We start from the raw sequence: 22,273 nt of genomic DNA, 5'->3' as shown, positions 1-22,273 counted from the left end.
AATACTGGCAGGGCAAACTGCAGCTCAGTTCTCCCATTAAGCAGCATGGGATATAAGGGGAGTGACAAGACAGGGGGAAAAAATGTAAAAGTGTTCAATTGTTTACATTTTTTGAGATTACGTATTGTTAAAGATGTATATAAGCTGGTTTGGGTTGTTTAGTCATTATTTTTTCAAGTTCTGCACTTAATTTTAAGATGTACAGTTGTATCAAAAGTTATTTGTTAATAAATGTTGTCAAAATGTTTTTGAACCGTACTGAATTTATTTGATTTGATGGTCAGTTATTGATTACATTCACACGCTAATAAAACTTCAAGGTTACATCAACATATATCGCACTAATTGAAGTTAGACTTTATGATGTTCCGGACCTTTGCTTTAATACATTTTCTCTGACTGGATCGCTTTGAATTTTAGTTGAATACCCCTGGTCTATGGTAAATACGTATGTGAATCGCATCATTGGCTGCAGCAGCCAGTCACCGGTCACTCACTGACTCACATTGAAAAATAGCACAGAATGAATTGTTACGTGTTTATTTTATTTACAATTTAGGTTGGATTTTTTTTCTGTGCGCGGAGACCGTGTCAGCAGTGCACAATTGCGCACGCGCGCATCTTAGAGGGAACAGTGGTTATAAATGGGATTAACCAGGAGTGTTTAACTTTAAATTACTAAAACACATTCAACTCAATGAAAAAATTTATATTAAAGCTGTATTTGTTGATTTTTGTTTTTTATTCTTTGACAGAGTTGAGCAGAGGCTACAACTGTGGCAATAGCATTAACATAAAATTGCATTCCTGGCCACATTAAGCCCTATTTTCCATCTGCTAAATGAAATATTTGCCTCTATTGCTACTACATGGTTCACTAAGTGTCTGTCTGCCACTTGGTGCTCAGCAGTTTGTATGCAGTGGGTTCATCAGAACTTGTGTGTCTCCTGTCACGGGAAACACTGCTGATGAAAGAGGACTTATTGCTCTGTAGAGCTCAGGGAATGTCAGGGAGTGTCAAATCATTTGTGCGAGCTCCTCTGCACGTATTACACTTAGTCGTATGATCCACTGTTGATATAAAGAATATTGATTAATGCAGCTTCAACTTCACTTGAATAACTTGTAATAATAATAATAATAATAATAATAATAATAATAATAATAATAATAATAATAATAAATGCAACAAACAGTGAGTCCAAACACTTTACAGTTTATTGTTCTCACTATTTGAAACGGTACAGCACATATAAAAGTTAGAAAATTAACTAAAAGCCAGTTGGGCTGAAGGTTTTATCTTCTGTAGAGTGAAAACATAGAATTCGGTGGAAATGAAACAAAACAAGGAAATGTGTCTTAACACAACAAATAAATAGTTTACAGTCACAGCTCAAACAAAACATTTAACCAAACACCTACAGCATTCTCTCTGTTTAACAACATGAAGATAGCAAGTATTTACGCTCATTAAATATAACTAATGTTTATGATGGAATGATATGAAACCCACTGGTGTTTGTTGTGTGTGCGCATTTACTTTTGGTTCTGCTTCGATGCTGGTTGTGTAAGTGGTTACATGGCAATCCAGGCTCAGTCCGTCATCACTACATGGGTCCACATATATATATAAATTATCTATAGTCCATGCAGACTGTGTACGCATGATTCCCAAGCAAATAATGCATGTTAGATTTGTTGGCTCTAGTCTATATCAAGGTCAGAGTCCTCGTCGCTCACAGTGTTCTGTATGATGGCTCCGTTGCGGATTGTTTTGGAGACGATGGGGGGCTTGTCGGGCAGCAGGCCGTACTCCTGCAGCAGGGCCTCCAGGTCTACAGCAAAGAAATCTTCCCCGAGCTGGTCTGTGAGCCGCACAAAGTTGCCGATCAGGTCGCCTCCTTTGTACACGAGCAGAGCAGGCAGAGCACTGTCTCTGAACAGTGCGCTGGTGCTGATGGCTGAACTGCGTACGCTGCAGAACTTGACCAGCGGGTATTCCTGAGCCAGACACATCAAGCTGCCGCTCATGGCCTCGCAGCCCGGCACTTCTGGCTCATAGATGTGGATCATGACCAGCGTGCTCTTGTCCTCCTTGTCTAAAGCCTCCAGGAAGTCCTCTCCACTGTTGAGCTCGTAGACCTGCTCGAAGCGTTTGCCGCGGCAGAGCTGACGCCGCATCTCTTCAATGCGCTGCATGCGGTAATGCTGGAGGAAGTCTTCATCGTCCTCTTCTTCCTGGAGCATGTTGTACTCCTGCATGGTCATCTGTAGAGCGCACATAGCGGAAAACATTATGCTTATTAGTGGTATTGCCAAGGGTTAGGAGAAGATTGACAACATACAGTCAGGAAAACTAACGTAGCTTAGCTTAGCACAAAAAAATGTGCAGAGGGCAAAACAGCCAGACTGGTTCTTTATTAGCTTATTAAATATGTTGTTCCCTTAATACGTTAAAGCTATGCTAAGTTAATTCAACGTTACAATTACAGTGTCAATAACTTCAATATCCATAGCTAGATGTCAGGAAAAAGAGGATGTATAGTGGATTTTGATTGCAATCTTATATGATTTTGATAATTTGGATTAAAAATTTGCCTTTCCCTACAGCAGGAACTCTATTGGAAAGTGTGGCACAGCTTTAAGATGGGTCTTCACAAGAATTTCTTTCTCATGTACAGCATATTTTTAACTCCTCATCCTACTTACTTTGCCCTTGATTTTTTCCTGCAGCTCTTTCTGTTTCTCTTTGTCTTTTTCCAGGTCGAGGTCAGAGCGGCAGGACATTGACAGCTTCTTGATCAGTCTTTCCATCTCTTTCTTCTGCTCTTGTTTCTGCTCCACTTCCAGCTGCTTGTACTTCCTCCAGTCATTGATCACACCCTTTGGTCCTGAGATAGAACAGCCACTGTCATTGTCCCCGCAGTAAATATATTCATATACATATCCCGATGAATGATTATTCAAAGTGAAACACCAGTGTGGGTTTAAAACTATGGAATTTGGTTATTCACAAATACAAACAACCAAAGTCGAAAATATTTTGATTGTTACAATGGAATGTTTAGTATGTATAATCCAGATTATTGCAGTCTACAAATCATTTATATCTTAAAATCCAATTATGTGTTACTAAAATTTTACCAACGTTAAATTTTTGGTAATTCTGTTGATACTTGGGAAAAGTAGATAAATATCAGACACACTGGTCACTACAACTCTTTCCCTCTCATATATTATAGTTAATAGATTTGCAAAATAGTGTAGTTTTGTGACTGTCTGTCTGAGATTATGGTACCTGTGTTAACAGCACTTCCATCTGCACTGTAGTCTATCTCAGGTTCACCGACATCAGCGTTCCGAATGGTCTTTCTCTCCCCATCGTCATCCTCATTGTCGCTGCCTTCATCCTCACTGCTGCTGTAGTAATACTGCAGCTTCTCCCCCAGGAGCTTGTCATCCAGGGTCGTCATGGCAGCAGCTCACCTGCCAGATAAAGTAAATACAAGGACAACAATGTGAACTAATCTAATGCATTTACTCCCTGTGTTTACAGACTGTATTTAATGAAGCACAACAACTGCGATGTTGGTAATTTGACTAATAATTTGCATGAGCATGGCAGCTGACAACAGGGCTGAAGGACACACAAACACAGACATCACATGCGATATGAGTCACAGCTTAAGTGAGAATGGTCATCTTTGAAAAAAAACATAAAAATGAGGATATTATATTTACTGAGCTAACTTGTTCCTTTACGTCTGGAAAATATGATTTGTAGAGTGCAGGTTTTCTGTAACACTACAGCGCTTCTTTTCTAACATATTTTGTTACACTCTGTATGTGTAGCCCTGTGATAGACTGGTGACCTGTCCAGGGTGTCCCCTGCCTTTGCCCCAAGTCAGCTGGGATAGGCTCTAGCTCCCTGTGAGCCTAATAACGATTAAGCGGTGTATAGATAATGGATGGATGGATTATTTTTGTTACAACCTTCATCAAAACAATGCAGCACCTGCAATTTGGATAGTGCACTGGGCGATACTGCAATTCAGACACTATTTCAATTATTTGTTTGGCCCTAGTTCACAGTAACAACATTATCACTTGCCTCATCTTTAACCCTTTGATGCACAGCGTGGGTCAGGAGATATCCATTTTCCATTGGATTTGGGTCACTTGTGACCCATGTTGTGCGTCAAAGGGTTAACAATGGCCCATCTCTTCACACTTACACTCATTGTCACATTATAAACACACAATTTAGTGTAATATAATAATCCACACTGACAGTCATCCCAGCTGTCACAGGTCGGATATAAAGAGCTTAATTCAAAAATAGGACATCTACACTATACATAGCTTATAATAAGTGTGTCAGTTTATCAAACTTGGGCTGAAAGGCCTTTTATGATGCACTGATCCGTATCTAAGCCAGCCTGAGTGCACAGATGGAGGCTCATGCCAGATCCATACTTCTTACATATTAGGTCTACCGCTCTCTTGTTAGGTTGCAAATTAAAGACAATGGAAAACAATTTCTCCCCCCGTGTTTAAACATGTCTCCAACACTGACAGCAGCTCCGAGGGCCTGCAGCCAACACCTAACGTTAACTCAACTGTCCGGGAATCTCCGTCGATGTTACAGCAAAGATAGCAAACTGTTCAGTGTTTGGGTAATTTCTTCATGTGCTCGCACATTACTGAAAAGAGGACAGAGGCAATCCAATTAGCCTACTTATGTAAGTAGGACCGTTGGCGGCTGTGAAAGTGAGCTAAGTTAGCTTTAGCCAACTAAGCTGGCAAGTTTTGCTATGCTGACTTCCTGTGACAACATTAGGTTTCCGTAAACTAAAGGCATTAACTTCAACTCGACTTCGATACAATACACTGCTTTAAAAACAGAGAAGGTCTTTTCTAACGAATGTTTGTCGTCTTACCTTAATTTTATGGCCAGTAAGATGTCACCAACAGCCACTGTTCACTGTCGCTAAATCTGCTAGCTTAGCTGCTGCAAGCCACTCCCCTGGACTCTGACGCCTTCGAGATTCACGGAGATGTCCAATTTAAATAAAAAGCGCAAAGAAAATCTACATTTAGCTCGAAATTACTATTCAAGCTATGTTTATCACGTGAATCAAATTGAAGTAGCTACGTTGTGTAGTCCATTATGTTTTTGCCACCCAAATTATAATTTAAAACTAACTGACTTTACTGTAAGATTGCACTTTACTAAGAGCAATCAAACGCAACACATCTGACATGTAAAATCTGGGAAGATGCTAGGAGTAGTGTTATGCGTTTCCTACTTTTACAACTAGAGGGCAATATGAATCTGAAATATACCACTTGCACTACAACTACTACTGCAACCTTGGTTGGCAGCACCAGGTTTGCCAAGTCAAACATTTTGTTTTCATTGTTACTTGTTTTCTTTCACATACTTTCACACAAGTTCCCCTGATAAGAGTCCAACAGGATATGGTTCCACCTTTCCTTCTGTTAAGGCAAACCACTACAGAATTTAAATCATCAAGACAAACAGCAAGCACACATTACCAGAATTTGCCATAATGTCTGTCTGGATACTTGTGTTTTTTCCAGACATAAATAATCCCTTACGTATTTAAATACACAGCAAACAGCAGAGGTGATTCCATTCCATGCATCACATTAATCATCACTGCATCACCTCTCAATATTTGACTTATTTGAAAGCTGACAAGTAGTGTTTTGAAAAATCAAAACAAATACTTTACAAAGACTGTATTGAAAACACAGGCCTCAAAGTAGAAACCTAAAGCAACAAAAGTCAAACACACTTGTGATTACTGACACACATGTTAGAAAACCTATGAACACTGAAACGAAATTGAGCATACCTGTGATTTCCAGTTAGCCTAATTCCATGAAAATTGTCATGAAGTGACCCATGAACACCAGAACTTTTCTCAGTTTTGGACTATCTGTATATTTGCATCATGACTTCACGTGAAAAGAAATTGCCGGATGTATTAAAAAAATAACCTGTGAGATTTTCACAATGTTTGGCAGTGGATGTAGGAAGATCAGTGACCAACTAAACATCAGTGGAAACAACTGCAGCAGTAATGAACATGCATAGAACAAGCTATAGTACCACTAATCAGTGCCAAAGAAGGCATCATCCTGAACTGATGCCCATGACATTGCGCTGCTTGTACAATCTAACTCTGAGAAACAAACAAGCAAGTGCTTCAGATGTGGCACAGGAGCTATCAGTGGGAACTGTAGTTTCTGTGACAGCTCAGATAGTGTGAAGGACAGTTCATAATATCAGCCTTAATGTTTGCTGTTCAGCTCTAAACTGCAAGATTGTACTTTGGTAAAGAACACGAACAGAAGCCTGATTAATATTGGGAGCACATTCTTTGATCGGCTGAGACCAAGATAAATTTGTTGAGCTCAGATGGGTTCCAGCACATGTGGAATGAATCTGGTAAAGGCTATCACAGTGAATGCATAGTCCCAACAGTGAAGCACAGAGGTGGAAGTGTTATGGTATGAGGCCGCATGCGTGCAAAAAATGATGGGGAGATTTATCGATGACACCATGAATGCCTGTGGCTGTATCAGAATACTAGCTGACAAGGAGACTTCCAGACTGCAGAGGCTTGGCAGAAGAGGAATATTCTGGCATCATAATGATCCAAAGCACCCTGCAAAAATCACATAAGCGCTTCTAAAGAAAGAATAAGTGATAACTATGACCTGGTTAAGTATTGCCAGACTTGAATTAAACAGAACATTAAAAAGTAGAGCAACACAATTCCTCCTGCCCCTAAGGTGTACTCGCTCCTACTGTGAGCTCTATAATTCTAATATCGTAAATCCAAAATGCTACCTTTTAACTTTTACAATGCAGGTTGGAAGGAATTACTGTAGCGTCATACAATTGCTGAATCATTTGCCATTTAGGTGATGATGCACAGGGTTAGGCTCCCTTCTGTTGTAAACTTTATATCCCTCACATCCTGTTTATTAAAAAAATGTGCCTTGCGGTATTGGCTGAGTCTCCCCTCTATCTCACGCCAAAAGAAACACAAGATTTACCAGAAACAGTGGGCGAGAAATGGAAGCGGGAATGGACACTCATGAGAGATACAGAACAATGGATAGTAAAAAATATTTAAATCATTGCCAGTTTAAATAAACGGACTATAATCCACTTTGTGTCTATAGTTTTATTTCTGTGAATGCTTATACTGCATGGCAATAAATTCTTGAAAATAAATCTACAGACAGCACATACCTTTATTATCAGACAGTGTGAACATGTATAGTTGTAGTATTTCAGTCAAAGCGATTTACAAGAACTCATATGTTTCGGTCCTCTCTGATGTGTTTGTTCAAGTGTGTGAATGAAAGTGAGCACATTAAGTAAAAGGCAGGTTTGATTTCATACTGAGCTCTGAGTCCTGTGTGACTCTCCAGTGCTGTTCAAACAAGTATAACTGTGTTCTCCACACGCACACCTTTAACACTTGTTTGTTTTATAGCAGCCACCTCTTTCACCTTCACATAGAGATCTCAACACATTACGTTCTGGGTCATAGCTCATCAGTCCGTACGTTACTGCCATCTTTCTCTTGTTGGGAATTCTCTTCTGTTGGAACTCTGAAAGCCACGTAAGGACACGTCCTGGTGTTCAGACAGACCAGCTTCTTGAGTGTGGCAGAGTTTACTATGTCAAAGCCGACTTTGCCTCCGAAGGTGCTGGGCTTCCAGTAATCTGGTGAGCATATAGGGTTTCCCAGGAGGCCTTTGAGGGAGAAGGGGGCGCCCATCTCCACCATGCTTTCTCCAAATATGGCCCCCGGTCGTGTTTTCTCCAGCATCAAGCCGGGATAAAACTCAACTGCGTCAATATCGCCATAGTACTCTTCAAGCGTGCGGGCTATCTCCTCATTATCTGGAAATGAAGGGAAACAAACAAAAACGTATTGCACAGTTTAAAAGTTTATCAGTGACAGTGCACTGAGAATTGATCATTCTAAGCCACACTAGCAGCATGGATCTAGCCAGGTCTCAGTAATCCTAGGAGCTTCAGTAAAAGGGCACTGGACTTTTCTTTCAAGTTCTACATGCAGGACTAAATACATCTCCCAATCCGTCAGTTAGAACTAAAGAAGCATCTTTAACGAGAGGTGAAACATCTTCAAGAACCTAAAAGAGAAGTCCAGTAGCTTTTTGCTAAAGCTCCTCGGATAGTGATGTTAATGTTGGCAGGTCTGTCCACCTCTTTGGTCCGGACTGAAACTTAATTATCTGACAGATTACTATGACATTTTGTACTGGACTATTTTAAGAACTACAGGACAGCGCTGTGAAATTTGGCGACGAGATGAAGAAGCCTTATCGCTTCTCTGGACTCCTCCTGATGCATCACCAGCAAGTTATAGTTTTTTATTTGAAACTTTAATTGAAACTCTGCAGTAGCTATGCATTTAATGAAGGTTAAACATTGGTCCTGTCCTTTAAAAAGTGCCGTATGAGAGTCTTTTGTACTTTTCCAAAGTTATATTTCTCAACAAACTTAGTGAAAACTATGTGACATTAGTTGTTATTTCATGTTTAATGTTGACTGTTAATGAGAATATATGCACAAATCTACCGCATGGGGGTGAGACCAAGCTTTGTGATGATGTATAAAAAGGGTTGGGAATTGGATATTCCTGAGATTCTGATGAATGTGTAGCGTCAGTATATAAGTATATTGTATATTGTAAATGAGTATATTGTTTGTTTATTTTCAGGTGTTCTTGCACTGGGACACTTCTGTGTCTCAAATTTTGTAATCAGTGTGCCGATGCCATCTGCTGCCAGGTGTCCCAGATGATAAATCCCAGTCGTTTTGATGAACTCACGACTTTTCCGTGAAATTTGGTTCAGCCATATTCTATTCAGAATGGATTATACTAACTTTCCAATCCCCTGACTTTCATTTAATTTAGGTCATCAGATGACTTTGTGCAATACTTCAGTTTATGACAAATGATCTACACAGCAAATGACATTCAAATCAGTCCCAGCTGTTTTGTGTTTAGTTCTAATTCGCAAAGGTTGATGCAATATTCTAAGCTGGTGAACACAGTATGTATTATATCAGGTAAACATCATCATTGTCACAGTATTAGCATTTAGTTTCTAGTATTTTAGCAGGGCCTCACAGAGTCAGAAGTTAAATGGACTAAGATGCAGTTTTCACAGCTCTGGACTCCATTAAACAGCTTTTAGGGTGTGAATATCATTTACAGCACCAATGAGCAGATGCTACATTGAATGCAACAAGAAATTCATATACCTTGGTGAAGAAAATGAGCTAAAGTGGCATATTTTGTATGCTGATTCTCAGAGAGAGGCTCTATGAACTGTGATAACCTCTCAGGTCTCTTAGTGAAGGAGCTGGAAGCACCCTCAGACTCAGACAGAGTGACAGTAGACTCTGCCATATGTTTCAGTGTGACATGGAAACTACATGTTGCACACCAGCATGAAGTTAAAATACAGTTTGTACATTTATAGATGGCAAGCAAATCACAATGTCATCAACAGCAGAAGAATCTGAGCATCTTTCACAGGATCACAATGAAAGATATAGAGAATACTCTTTAAAATGCCTGCAAAGGGAGCAGATGCATTTATTCCAAGAATGCACCTTAAGCTGTTCCCATAAACATGTAAAAGCTGTAAATCACATTCTTTGAAGGCTGCACTTCGTGTTGTGTGGGCTGCACACAGAACAGTTTGTCTTACCGGTGAATTGACTGAATGATGTGTACGGCTTAAGGTTAAAACGTTTCCTGTACTCGTTGAAAGGCTGCATTCGGAGTTGGCGGGACTCTTTTATCGCCCCCACGGCTACTTTGGTCACCACAGCATTGATGTTATGGCCTCCACCGATCTGTAAGACAAAGGTTTGAGGATTAAAATGATTTTCAGTCTGTGAGATTTCTATTTTTCAGATGGTTTATGTAAACAAACCCACACCCAAATGCCTGCCTTCATGCATGCAACTCTGCAGTTTGACACGTTGACATCTTTGTTTAGTTTTACTGATGCAGCACATGCAAGATTGTGCCTTAGATATCATCTACGTATATATGCAGCATAGTGCTCAGCCTTTACGCACAAACTAAACCAGTATATATATATATATATATATATATATATATATATATATATATATATATATATATATATATATATATATATATATATATATATATATATATATATATATATATATAAAGTATTAAAAAAAAAAAAACAAATATATAGTTTGTTTCTAAAGAAAGCTTTTTATTCCAGGTCGCATCATTTACATGCTACGCTAGATAAATAAAGTTGCAAACATTATTTTGGTAATTATTTCAACTTAATATTGTGTTTAATTTAAACTAAAATTTCTGTGTTGGTTAATTCAAAACGAAATTATTTAGTTCTTTACTTTTTAAGATATAACCTGAATGACAGGGTTAGATGATGCAGATCTACGGTATAATACTTCTTGTTGAATTTTCTGCTGGACTGTATGCATTTACATGTGGTTGTAATTCAGCTATTGCATGGGCTGGAAAATTTTATGAAACTAATTCTGTTTCCAGTCTATTAATACATTTTCCTATATTGCAGGCAAAGGACAAAAAACCCTATAAAATATTACAATTTTCTATTTCCATTAAGTATATAAAACTCTATTTTTGTTGCAAGACAGTCATGTGTTATGAATCATTGTCTTCCCTCGTCACCAGTTTCAGTTCAGTGAGAAAAACACTTAACATAATTATGCTTATCACTTCCTGAGTACTAAAGAAGCAAAACAGAAAAACCAAGTGTGAATGCTAGAAAAAAATACTTCACACAGTTCCCTGTAATTTGCCGTTGACAGCTACTAAGTGCATAACTTTGACTACTGTACTCTGAAAATTGTAAACTTCTTATGTGCTATCATTACAGTGTTTGTGGTTTGCTACCTGGCCAGCAGGCTGCCGAGAAAAGGCATCCACCAGCTTCTCCACGCCGTAGTGTGTGAGAACAGACGTGTTGAAGAGGAACTGTGTGTACGACAGCTCATCTCCATTTATAAGAAAGCTGTCGGGCATCAAAGGGTGCCAGTGGTAGAGCTGGCTGAACTCCAGGGCGATACGATTCCCGTACTGGAAGTGGGAATTAAACAGCAGGGTGGGATCGAACTTCAGATGCAGCAGGTATCCGCTGAGGTGCTGCACGTACTCCTCAATCACTATTCGTATTGTCTCACCTGACAAGAGCATGCAGAGACACAAAAACAAAGAGCAGAAAGATTAAATTTAAACTCAGCATGTTTACACTGAGTCATGACTGAACAGGTTCATACTCAGGTTGACACTAACAAAATGAAAAGGTGTTAACAGGCACTATAATTAAATAAATGACCTCAAATACACAAAACAAAACAAAAAAAACATTTTGAAAGAAGCATTAAAGAAACTGTTTTGTTAGTGTTAGATCAAAAGTAAGATACTGTTAAATATGAGGCTGTAGTCAGTTAGCTTAGCTTAGCATAAAGAACAGGGTCTGTGTGAAGGCAACAAAAAGTGTCTGCCTACTTTCATTTATTGGCCATTAGATTGTCCAGCACATAAATTTCAATAAAACCCTATAAAACTGTTGTTTCTAAATGTGAAAAAAGCACCTTAAATAGTTAATTAGCATAGCATATCTAGTATAAGTCAAACTCGTACAAAACACCCATAAGTAAAGTCTCTGCTGACCACCTAGTAAACTACTCTGAATTAAAATATAGTGCAACACATAAAACCAAAAATATATATTTTCTGTAGGTTTTGTATGAATTAATCTAACAGAATGTGAAGCAATCATCTCTGAGTTTTAGAGAGGTCAGTAGCTGTTTGTTGTTAAAAGAGGGGTAGATTCAACGGAGAGCTTGAGCATTCCACACATGCTGATGAGGTAGCAACTAGTCGATCACCAGGTAGCTGCACCTTAAAGGATATCTTTCTTTATTTTTCATTTTACTCTAAATGGAGCCATAATTTACAAAGTGTATATCATGCTGAGCTGAAAGAGATGTGAAAGTAGCAACCAAGACCATAAACCTATTAGAAAAATTTTCAGTGACGTCACAAATCAAGTGAGAAATTGGGGGATTTTCTCATAGACTTCTATAAGTCAGACCTCGTACTCTAACCAGAGGAGCTGCCCTCTGCTGGCTGTTAGAAAAAATACAGGTTTAAGGCACTTCTGCATTGACTTCATTTTTGAGACCATGTCCAGCTTTAATGTGCCAATTATCTCTTTCTGAAAGGCTAACCTGACAGTGATGGTGCTTTTAGCTTCAGAAGACATCAAGGTCTTATCAATCTCCAAGAAAACAAACATACTGTCCAAAATATTCCTTTTAAACTGTGTCCGACTCACCGATGATGATGAGCCGTGTGGTCTGGAAAAGCTGCTCATCGTCCCAGGTGGGATGCTCTGCTTTCAGGATGTCACAGACTCTGTTGTGCTCCCTCAGCCACAGGGTGGCGTATAGTCCTAAACCAGGAAGAAGTCCAAACACTTCCTGCCCGATGGCCATCTGCTGGTCCACAGGGACTCCAGGAGGGTAGCTCATCTTAACGGATGCTTCAGCTACAGAGGGAGGGTACATCTCTCCATCAATTAACTGACGGGTAAAAATGAGAATTAATGTTGATACACTGCAACTCACTTCAAAATCTGATATTTATGATTTTTTTCTCTGAGTGCTATATAGATATATATCAGTTTAAGAAAGCATCTTCAGCATGTTTACACCTTTAACAGTTTGCAGCTGCTCTTCTGGGTGAACAATCTTGGCAGACATATCACCAGCTTGAGAAACATTTTTGGCTGACGTGCTTGCTTGATTAACGACAATGCCATCACACTGTTTACTCTCTTCCCATGAAATGGAAACAAAAGCCAGGTGCTAGTATATTAGCACTTAGGATGACAGCATGTTTATCATTTGTGCCAGTCTTGATGAACATGTTGAGACGGGACATTATAAGATAATGGTTTTAACTCATTTACCTGATATTTAAGTTTTCCATCTTTGTGAATCCTCAGCTGGAGTTGACGTTCCAGGTTGTCTCCATAAACGTGTCCTGCATCCACCTGTATAAAGGAATGAGAAAAAAACACACTACATGATACAACAACATTCTCCTCCTGAGACTCGGCCCATTCATTTATGCCCTCTGTACCGGACATTTGTGTTTCATCTATATCTTTTGACTCATTTGAGCTACCCTACTACATCCTGACGTGCTTTATAGAGGACATCCTGGCCTTTCCAATGATATCTCAAGAGATTGGGTGGGATGAGGGGAACTTTGTGTTCATGTTGAGACAAAATGTAGACTAGCAGCAAAATGCACCAAGAAAAGAGAAAGGTTAAGTCAAAAATTTTTACGATATCGTTGTTTTACCTATGGAATCATATATTTTCTTGTTTATGAATATGTCAGGAATTGCAAATTGGGGTCAGAGTTCAGTTAAAAGTTTTGCCAGGAAAAATAATAGCCCCTTTATGAATGTCAGCTGTTATGGACATGAGAATGATTTAATGGGGTTAGCTAATAGCTAACTAGGCTGGCTAGTACTTTGTTTACATTCAAATTTCTGGCTCAAAATAGATTTCTTTGTGGGGTAATAAACACACTGAATGTAAAGTAATAAATGTAATAAATAAATAGTTGTTTATTACTATGTTACATTCAACCTCTTAATTTTTTACACTATTGCTATTTAATTTAGTTTCTTAAAGTTTCATCGTTTTCTTGTTGGCCTATTTTGATTTCGAAGTGTTGCTGTTTTGTTTTGTTTTTATGGTAAAATTGTTCTGTTGTCTCTAAAATAAAAATATTTTTATAAAACTCTAAATTGTGAGTTGTTGTTTTAGCTCCAAAAAGGCAATAAATCACAAAAAAAGTTACAGTGAGAGATACTTTTTTTGATCTGTTCTCAGGATAGAGCAAAGCTCTCACCAGCTTTTGTGGCTTTGTCCAAACAAAAATAACCCATTCCACCGACAGGCATCCCCAAAGCTTAATGATAATGAACATGTCGCCTTTTGTTCAGTCAATCCACAGAAAAACAAAACTGTAAAAAGCCAAATTACCCCTTTAGAAGTGTTATCTGTGTGCTTTATACTGCAGTGCACTTTTTAAATTATTGGTTTGAAATGATTTCTGTTGTTTTATGTTTGCAAATACTTACCACAGCATAGAACTTGCCATCATTTTTTTTTCTTTTCCTTGGAAAGCACTAACTATGTATACAAAACAATATAAAAAGCTCTAAATGCACCAACCCCATGTGCCAGTGCCTTGGTGTAGCCCAGGCCCATGCGATTGAAGGTCTTGAAGAACTGGTGGGTGAAATGTTGTGCGAAAAAGGCGAACATGAGGTTGGAGCCCTGGGGGTCGGCTCTGAACGTCCTTCTCTTCAGAAGCGTGTCGACCAGCAGCTCAGGGTCAGGTAGCCCAGACATGCCTGAATAGAAAAACCGCAGCGTCACACAAAACAAGTGAAAACACAGATGCGCCAGTCATAATACTGAAGATGTGTGTCTGTGGAAACAGTTAACACATCCACAATGCGCTTCTGAACAGTCCAAGGTCTGTGTGTGGTGAAAAGCTTAGTTAGATCTAAAACAGCGCTGATCAAAGGACGTGTTCTGAGCTAGATATTAAAATGATCCACTAGTGGAAAGCAGCATGTACATACTACTCAAGTGCTGCACTTAAGGAGAATTTTAAGGCATTTGAGCATTTTATTTGGCCAAATTGTTGAAGAAAATATTCTCAAGGAGATGTGGATTGAAATAAAAAGGGAATTATTTAACTGTTATGTACAAAACACTGTGGGTTTCATTATTAAAATGATTGTTTATATAACATAAAATAATGCTGTAAAGTGTAAAATAATAATAGATAATATAATCAAATTACCACATGCTCATTTCACCACTGAAAGGTACATAGCATTACTATGAGTAAAGATGTGTAGCATTTTTATACTAGTGCCAAAACAGATATTCGGTTTTGGTGCATTGGTGCATTTTTTGCTACAAAATTCCTTTTTCCATTGACAGAGGAAGCCAGAGTTTTTAAATACTTAACAAAGACAGTCAAGCAAGCATCTTTTCATGAATAAATTCAAATAATTTTCTAAACAAAATCCGATTTTAAATCAGAAACTATCTGACCAGACATGTGATACCAGGATCTGTTGGCATAAGTTTAAATGTTAAATGGTACAATTAGCATGTTTCAGTTGTTACTTCTAAAAATATACCACTTGAGAAGTATACTTAAAAGTACAATGATTGATTTTGGCCACTTGAGGGCAGTATAATGAATAGTTTGGTTACATATTTACACGTCCAGTCGATGCAGAGCAGAATTAGCATTTATGTGAAGTCATGCTTCTGTCCATGTCATGGATCTAATTCCAGAAATGACTGTCTCTATTTCCCTCCTCAGGTAAAAATGTGGCTCCATAAAGCTAACCTTTGACCCCTATAGGTGTGGGGCAGTCCTCGGGCACCGGGGGCAGAAGCCGAGTGTAGTAGCTCAGATTATAGTAGGACTCCCAGCTGAGGTAGCCATATTTCGAGTTGAAGGTTGGAGGGGTGGGTATTAGGTTGGACCTCACTGTTGGTGCAAATAAAGAATCATCAGACAAACTGAACCTGTGACGGTCCTGAATCGATTTCTTAGAACGAGCCGCCGAATCTGCACCTGTCAAAACCAGCCGCATGAGGACGTCCCGTAGGAAGGTGTAGTTGATGATGTCCCACAGCCAGCGGAAATGGGTGAGAATGTAATGCACCACATCTGGGCCGGGTTTGAGGAACTGACGCACTCTGGTCCAAAACTCAGCTGCAGGAGAGAAAATAAATGCTGTTACTGGAAGTCAGGGTCTCTGGGAATTAAGAGTGGAAATTCACTCAACATTAGAAAATCATTATGCCATAGTCCAACAGAACGCTTAGCAAGCTGGGTCTTGTTTTCATCGCCTGGTTCCAGTCTTTTGAGTTGCCATCCGCATCTCTGGACACTGATTCACTGAATTAAATCAAACGGAATGAAAATTTCTAATTATCTCATTTTTAGGCAAAGCACCCTGCTTCAAGGCTGGCCCAGGACGCCGAAACTTCAGGGGCCCCGGAAACCCCACGGTTACTGTAGGTCAGCTGATTTGTGTTGATTAAGTTACACATGAATTTGAGATAACATACCTGCAAACCACAACTTCAGTGTACTGTCTGCTATCAGAGCCTCCCTCTACCTCTACTTTTTGAGTTTTAAATGTTGTATTCCTCAATTAACTTTACATATATAGTTAAGTAATAATATATAAGATCATATCATCAAACCAATTCTACACTGCAAAGCCGGTTAAAGATTTTATTACAGCACAGAAACTGCATGAACTGATAAGGCCTATTAATAAACTGACAGGAATTACATTCCACAACAGCTCCAGTGGGAAGTTAACATTCGATTTTATTTGATTAGTCAATGACAATAAAAATCATTGTCAGTCATTCTGATGATCAAATAATAATTTCACTGATTAAACAACAATATGAGGATTTCTTTAAAGCATAATCTTGAATCATCATATTTGGACTAACGGAAATTTGAAGTGGAATTTTTCACTATTTTCTAACATTCCATAGACAAAATAATTCATAAATTAATTTTGAAGAAAGTGTCCAGATTGTGTAATTTATGACCCAGTGTATTTAATTTTGACCATTTCTTGGCAAACAAAACTTTGTATTTTTCTGTAACAGCCTATCAATGCTGACAGATGGATGCTGAAAAGTTTTCTTTTTAATTTAACTTCTTTAAAACATACCTTAAAAAACAGGGGGTGGGTGAGGGTGAAGCAATTTTCGGTACAGTTTGTATTGGAGTTTGTGTTTTTACAAATTAAGTCAACAAGATTTTCATTCTTATATTTACATATTTATTATTATAATTGCAATTGGTGTATTTAAATGTGTATTTTCTCCTTTTACTTTGAAGCCAAAGCTGGCCTGAAGCTCCACGCCGATGCTTTACAGCGGATTCTGGATGTACATGTGTTTTCTTATTCCACCTTATGTAAGAAGTGATAATATTATTTCACATGTACATTATCACTCGGTACCATTTCCCCTTTTCCTGTTTGGCCTTGCTTCTCTTACCCTCCCACTCCGTCTTTTTTTATTGTCCTCTCACACAATTAAAGCACCGGTTAACTGACATTACGCATGATGTAAAGTCAGTCAAATGCATCCGGTCTGATGGAGGACTGAATGTGAGGATTCTTTTGTTAACGAAAAGAGCAGCAGAGCTTGTAGGTGGTTCTGCTGGAGAAATCAGCAGAGATGGCCCTGATCCAGCTTCTGCCTCCGTTCCTCCAAATTTTCCACATATTTGGGTCTAGACGAGAAGATTTAACTCTGTGAGCCAGGAGCTATCTTGCACTATTTCCTGGTTTAACAACAAAAACATTAAACAATCTTCTGACCCTTGTTTCATGTACAAAATAATATTACACATTCTTCAAAAGTGCAATAATAACAGAGGATATGAGAGGAAGTCTCATAATGTTAAGTGGACTCACGGACTGTGCAGTTTTCACCGTAGAAGCCGGTGCGAGTGCAGTCACACTCATACTTGCCCTCACCATAGCGAACACACACACCCCAGTGCTGACAGGGGAAATAACAGCATGGGTTCACTGTGAACACAAGAGGGGAAAGTCATGCCAAAGTCACGCTTACATAAAACAGGAAAGCAGATCATATATGAAGATGTGACATGGAAGATCAAATATTGACATGGCATCGTTTCAATTTGACTGCAGCTTTGCTTCGTGCCAAAAGATCCATTTCCCACAAAGAAACATCTGCCTCAGTGCACATCTGGACCACTGCCTCTGAATTTCTAAGCTGCAAATAATGCGTCTTTCAGCCAAATATAAGGTCTGAGTTTGAGCCTTGAGGACTTGGTTCATTAAAAATGCATCTGTTAACAAGGCCAAGGGATCCCGTTTTACTTCCTGCTCGCACTACAAATCTTGTTTTTCAGGATTTTTGTAGAAATTATAGTCAGTCCTGAAAAAAACAAAAACAACTGACACCGAAAAAAAATCTTAAAACTAGTTTTTTGAGCTGACATCAGGTGAAAATGTTTCAGTTAATGGCTGTTTTTGCTATTGTATTATTTGTTATTATATAAACATTTCTCCAAACTGTCTTGGGAAAAACCTACATTAGGATAAACAAAGAAAAAATGTAGCCTAGACTTGTGTAATTGCAGTTCACTGCTCATTTCCAGACAAACATCATCATATCTTCAATTTAAACCAAGGACAATATTATTCACCATATCAGTTATTCCACATAGACTTAGGCTAAATTGAATTCTTGCACAATTCAGTCTGGTTTAGTGTCAAATTACAGGAACGTTGTATTAACCCCATGTTAATATATGAATAAATGTTTTTATCTGTGTCAAAGTCCAAATTTGACATTTTAAAAAAATGCCTTTATTAATTTTCGGATAGATAGAAAGATAGTTGAGATACAACATGTCCATTATTTTTAGGGTTAGCTTTGTTGAACAGACTATATATATATATATATATATATATATATATATATATATATATATATATATATATATATATATATATATATATATATATATATATATATATATATATATATATATATATTTATACGGGTGCATATTGGACATAGCATACATGCTAATACTGATACATCAGTGTCAGGCAATATTAAATATTATGAACCAAGCAATATATCAGTCGACTCCGGCTTTAAGCACTGAGTTATTTCTTGGCCAGGCACAAGAACAGTCTCTGCAACTGCGATCAATGAAGAAATAATCCAATACATAAAACAGCACATTGATTTTTACAAATATACAGTTTTATAGCGAATTTAATAACCGGTATATAATGTATTAATTAGTGACTCTCCAAAGGACAGGCAGGCAGACTAACTGTTTCCAGCCTTTATGCTAAGCTAAGCTACTTACTTTAGTGATAATGAATATATAAGGGAGGTTTTAACAGCAAACTCATCAGTAGAAGGCACATAGCATGTTTCCAAAATTTATTCCATTAGACAGTAAAGATAAGATGAAACAAATCTTTACAGGTCAAACAAATCAGTGTGGGAAAGAACAGGCACATGAAAAGGCCTTTGTTCTTGCACAGACAGAAACAGAGGAGAGAGAGTGGAGGAGGGTTGTCTGATGCTTTGGCGCTACTTCGAGTTCATACATGCTTGGGTCAGGATAAGAAAATGAATCTTCCTATAAAGAGATAAGGCAGTTTTGGACATCCCTTTAGCCTAAGATTTGTCCACAAGATTATAATACAGATCTCAAATATGCACATAATCTGAACTGTGTGCTAAACTGTTAAACATCCAGTAAAGAACTTGTAAATACTTCCTTGCACATGCAGAGACATGCTTCTGGCAGCCCCTATCTTTCTATCTCTCTGCAGCACACTCAACAGATCAGCAACCTCATCTGACAGCTATGTAAACTATATAGACACCCTCTGATTTCACAGGTCGACAAAAGTTCAAATATCACCCGTTTTGACCTTACATAAGACGCTCCACTGCACTGCAGACTGAAATTAGGAAATATATCCCTCAGACTGAGCCTGAGGAGAAAGTTTTTGTCCTGGGCTGCAAGTCTTCCTGTGTGGGCAGTGATGCAACATTTCATTCTGAAATAATAGGAGCTGGCAGCACTTAAAGGCTGGAATCAGATGGACAGAATGAAGTGGGGGAGAAATGTGTGAGAGCTGATAACATTTGCCTGAGGGCCAGGATGGTATATTGTGTATATAAGAGATGTGAGGAGGCCATACCGGTCAGGCAGGAAAAGTCTGCTCGGGGGGCTTTGCTGCTAGAAATATAAATATTTCAGTGCTGAGGGCTGACTTTCTATCTTCAATGAAACTAAAAGATAAAATGTTCAGATATTCGATCTCATTTACTTAATTATAAAACAAGCTGATATGCCTTCTTTTTGATAGGCTTTCCTTGTTACAGTCAGTTTTAGAAGAAAAATAAGATATCAGGCATGACGTTGTGTAAATTATCTTCTTTGCGGTCCCTCTTCTACATGGTGATGTCATGCTATTGTACTAGGAAGTGGCCTGCCAGGGCCTGTCTTTGTTTATTGGGGTTACAGGAATGCAACCATGCTCAGAGGAAGACCTGACAAAACCACAGGAATTATGAAAACACAAGCATTTGATTAAAACCCTACACGTGTTGCCTGCATCACACCCATTAGAGCAACAGATGAACAGGTTTTTGTCAGACAGTGAGCTTCAGATTCACACCTGCTGACCTCTCACCTACCTGTGCTGGAGGTAACCTCATCCCCCCGACACACAGGCTCCCGCAGCAGCAAGAGAAGAGCGCAAACTGATCCTAGGACAGAGGCTTCCACACAAAAAAAAGTTTCAAATCAATTTCTGTCTAACAGCAGACAGATTAAGTACTTGGCAATCACACATGCAGCCATCAGCTCGGCCCCAGTCTGTGCCTCATTCAGCGTGCTGGTCGAGAGAGGCACCAACTGGGGCTCCAATCACACGTACCTCTCATTACAGCAGCCTCAGTTCAGGAGAATTTCATTCCAACTCATAAAACAGTAGGAGAAAGTGCAACAATCCAGCCTTTTGCAGGAGATGCCGGTCGGTTCGGAGTTGTGAGGGGGAGATCCAGCTGCAGACAGAAGAGACGGTGACAGAGCAGCAGCAGTCCAACAGGTTAACTCCAGTCTGTGAGTGCTGCAGCTCCGCCGCACTGCGCCTTTACCTACTGTCAGAGGGGGAAAGGGAAAGTGGGACGGTGACTTCAGCCAAGCACAGGTTTCACGTTCTTTATCGCCTCCTGCTGGTGTTCTCTGCTGCTTTTACACTGTATGCTTCCCCAGTCCTGCCTCTCTTTATATCTTCATATTAAACCAGATCCAAACAACACCAGCTGTCATGTTTTTCCATGTCTTCTTATCACTCTTTAGTTTGGAGCTTCATACTACAAGTACGAAATGCTGTTCAGCTGCAAGAGGCTGTTTCATGGGAAGGAACCTCCCACCTTGATCTCTTCACTGTTGGTTTATTTTAGTAGGTCATAATACTAGTAGAAATAATACAGTTGACATTACCTCAAAAAATGTCAGATGCAAAGAGTAACCCCACATTCTTTATAGACTATAATTCCAATTTCTAATGAAATGACTAAAATGACTCCAAAAAAGGCTGGATGGAGAATTTTAATCGTGATCGTTGTGACTTTCTAGTATGACTTTATGTCTTGTAAGCAGTGAAAGATATGGCAGATGATGAAAAACCATCATGTTGATTTGTCTTACATTTGAACACTGTTTTTGCAGTAATATTTGCAAAATGTGCATTTACCAGCATCTGTGGTGTCTTGTAAATCCAATCCATCCATCCATCCATCCATCCATCCATCCATCCATCCATCCATTATCTACACAGTTATAAAAAATACATATTTTAATATACACCAGTAAGAGCCTGTAGTCATGCTAGTGGCTCTGTGAGGCTGTAAATGTGTTGCTTTAAGCTACATGCTAATGTCAGCAAACCAAGACTTTCATTTGTCTTTTTGAGGACTGTCCCTCTGTCATATCATTAACCCTTTGATGCACAACATGGGTTAAAAGATACCCTTATTCTATTGAATATCAGTCACTTTCGACCCACATTGTAGATCAAAGGGTTAAGTGCACGAGGGCTCTGGTGTGGACATTTCATTATGTGCCCTATATGACTTTGCAGAGGCACATGCTCATAATCCATCATCTATACACAGCTTAATCCTCATTAGGGTCATAGGGGAGCTGGAGTCTATCCCAGCTGACGTAGGGTGAAGACAGGGGACACACTGGACAGGTCGTCAGTCTATCAGGCAAATAATCACACTCACATTCACACCTACAGACAATTTAGAGTTACTAATTAACCACAGTATGTTTTTGGACTGTGGGAGGAAGCTGGAGAACCTGGAGAAAACCCATGCATGGACAGGGAGAACATGCAAACTCCATGCAGAACGATCCCAGGAAAGTTGGGACACGAACCTGGGATCTTCTGGCTGTAAAGCAAAAGTGCTACCCAC

General features: G+C 38.9%; 1 protein-coding gene across 1 annotated transcript; it reads right to left on the bottom strand.

Moving 5' to 3' along the window:
* Positions 1-1,200: 1,200 nt before the first annotated feature.
* Positions 1,201-21,031, bottom strand: pdcl (phosducin-like). Its single transcript, XM_035949029.2, has 14 exons — positions 20,725-21,031; positions 20,483-20,566; positions 17,692-17,808; positions 15,813-15,953; positions 15,582-15,725; positions 14,381-14,562; positions 13,099-13,182; positions 12,463-12,709; positions 11,016-11,302; positions 9,796-9,943; positions 7,593-7,951; positions 3,299-3,482; positions 2,710-2,891; positions 1,201-2,268 (listed from the first exon to the last, which is right to left on the bottom strand). Exons 1-14 carry the CDS (start codon positions 20,729-20,731, stop codon positions 1,705-1,707), a joined length of 2,730 nt encoding a protein of 909 aa, XP_035804922.2. The 5' UTR covers positions 20,732-21,031; the 3' UTR covers positions 1,201-1,704.
* Between the last annotated feature and the right edge of the window lie 1,242 nt (positions 21,032-22,273).

The sequence above is a fragment of the Amphiprion ocellaris genome, chromosome 17 (assembly GCF_022539595.1).
Source record: "Amphiprion ocellaris isolate individual 3 ecotype Okinawa chromosome 17, ASM2253959v1, whole genome shotgun sequence".
Taxonomy (NCBI): Eukaryota; Metazoa; Chordata; class Actinopteri; family Pomacentridae; genus Amphiprion; species Amphiprion ocellaris.
This window is presented reverse-complemented; position numbering and strand designations above follow the sequence as displayed.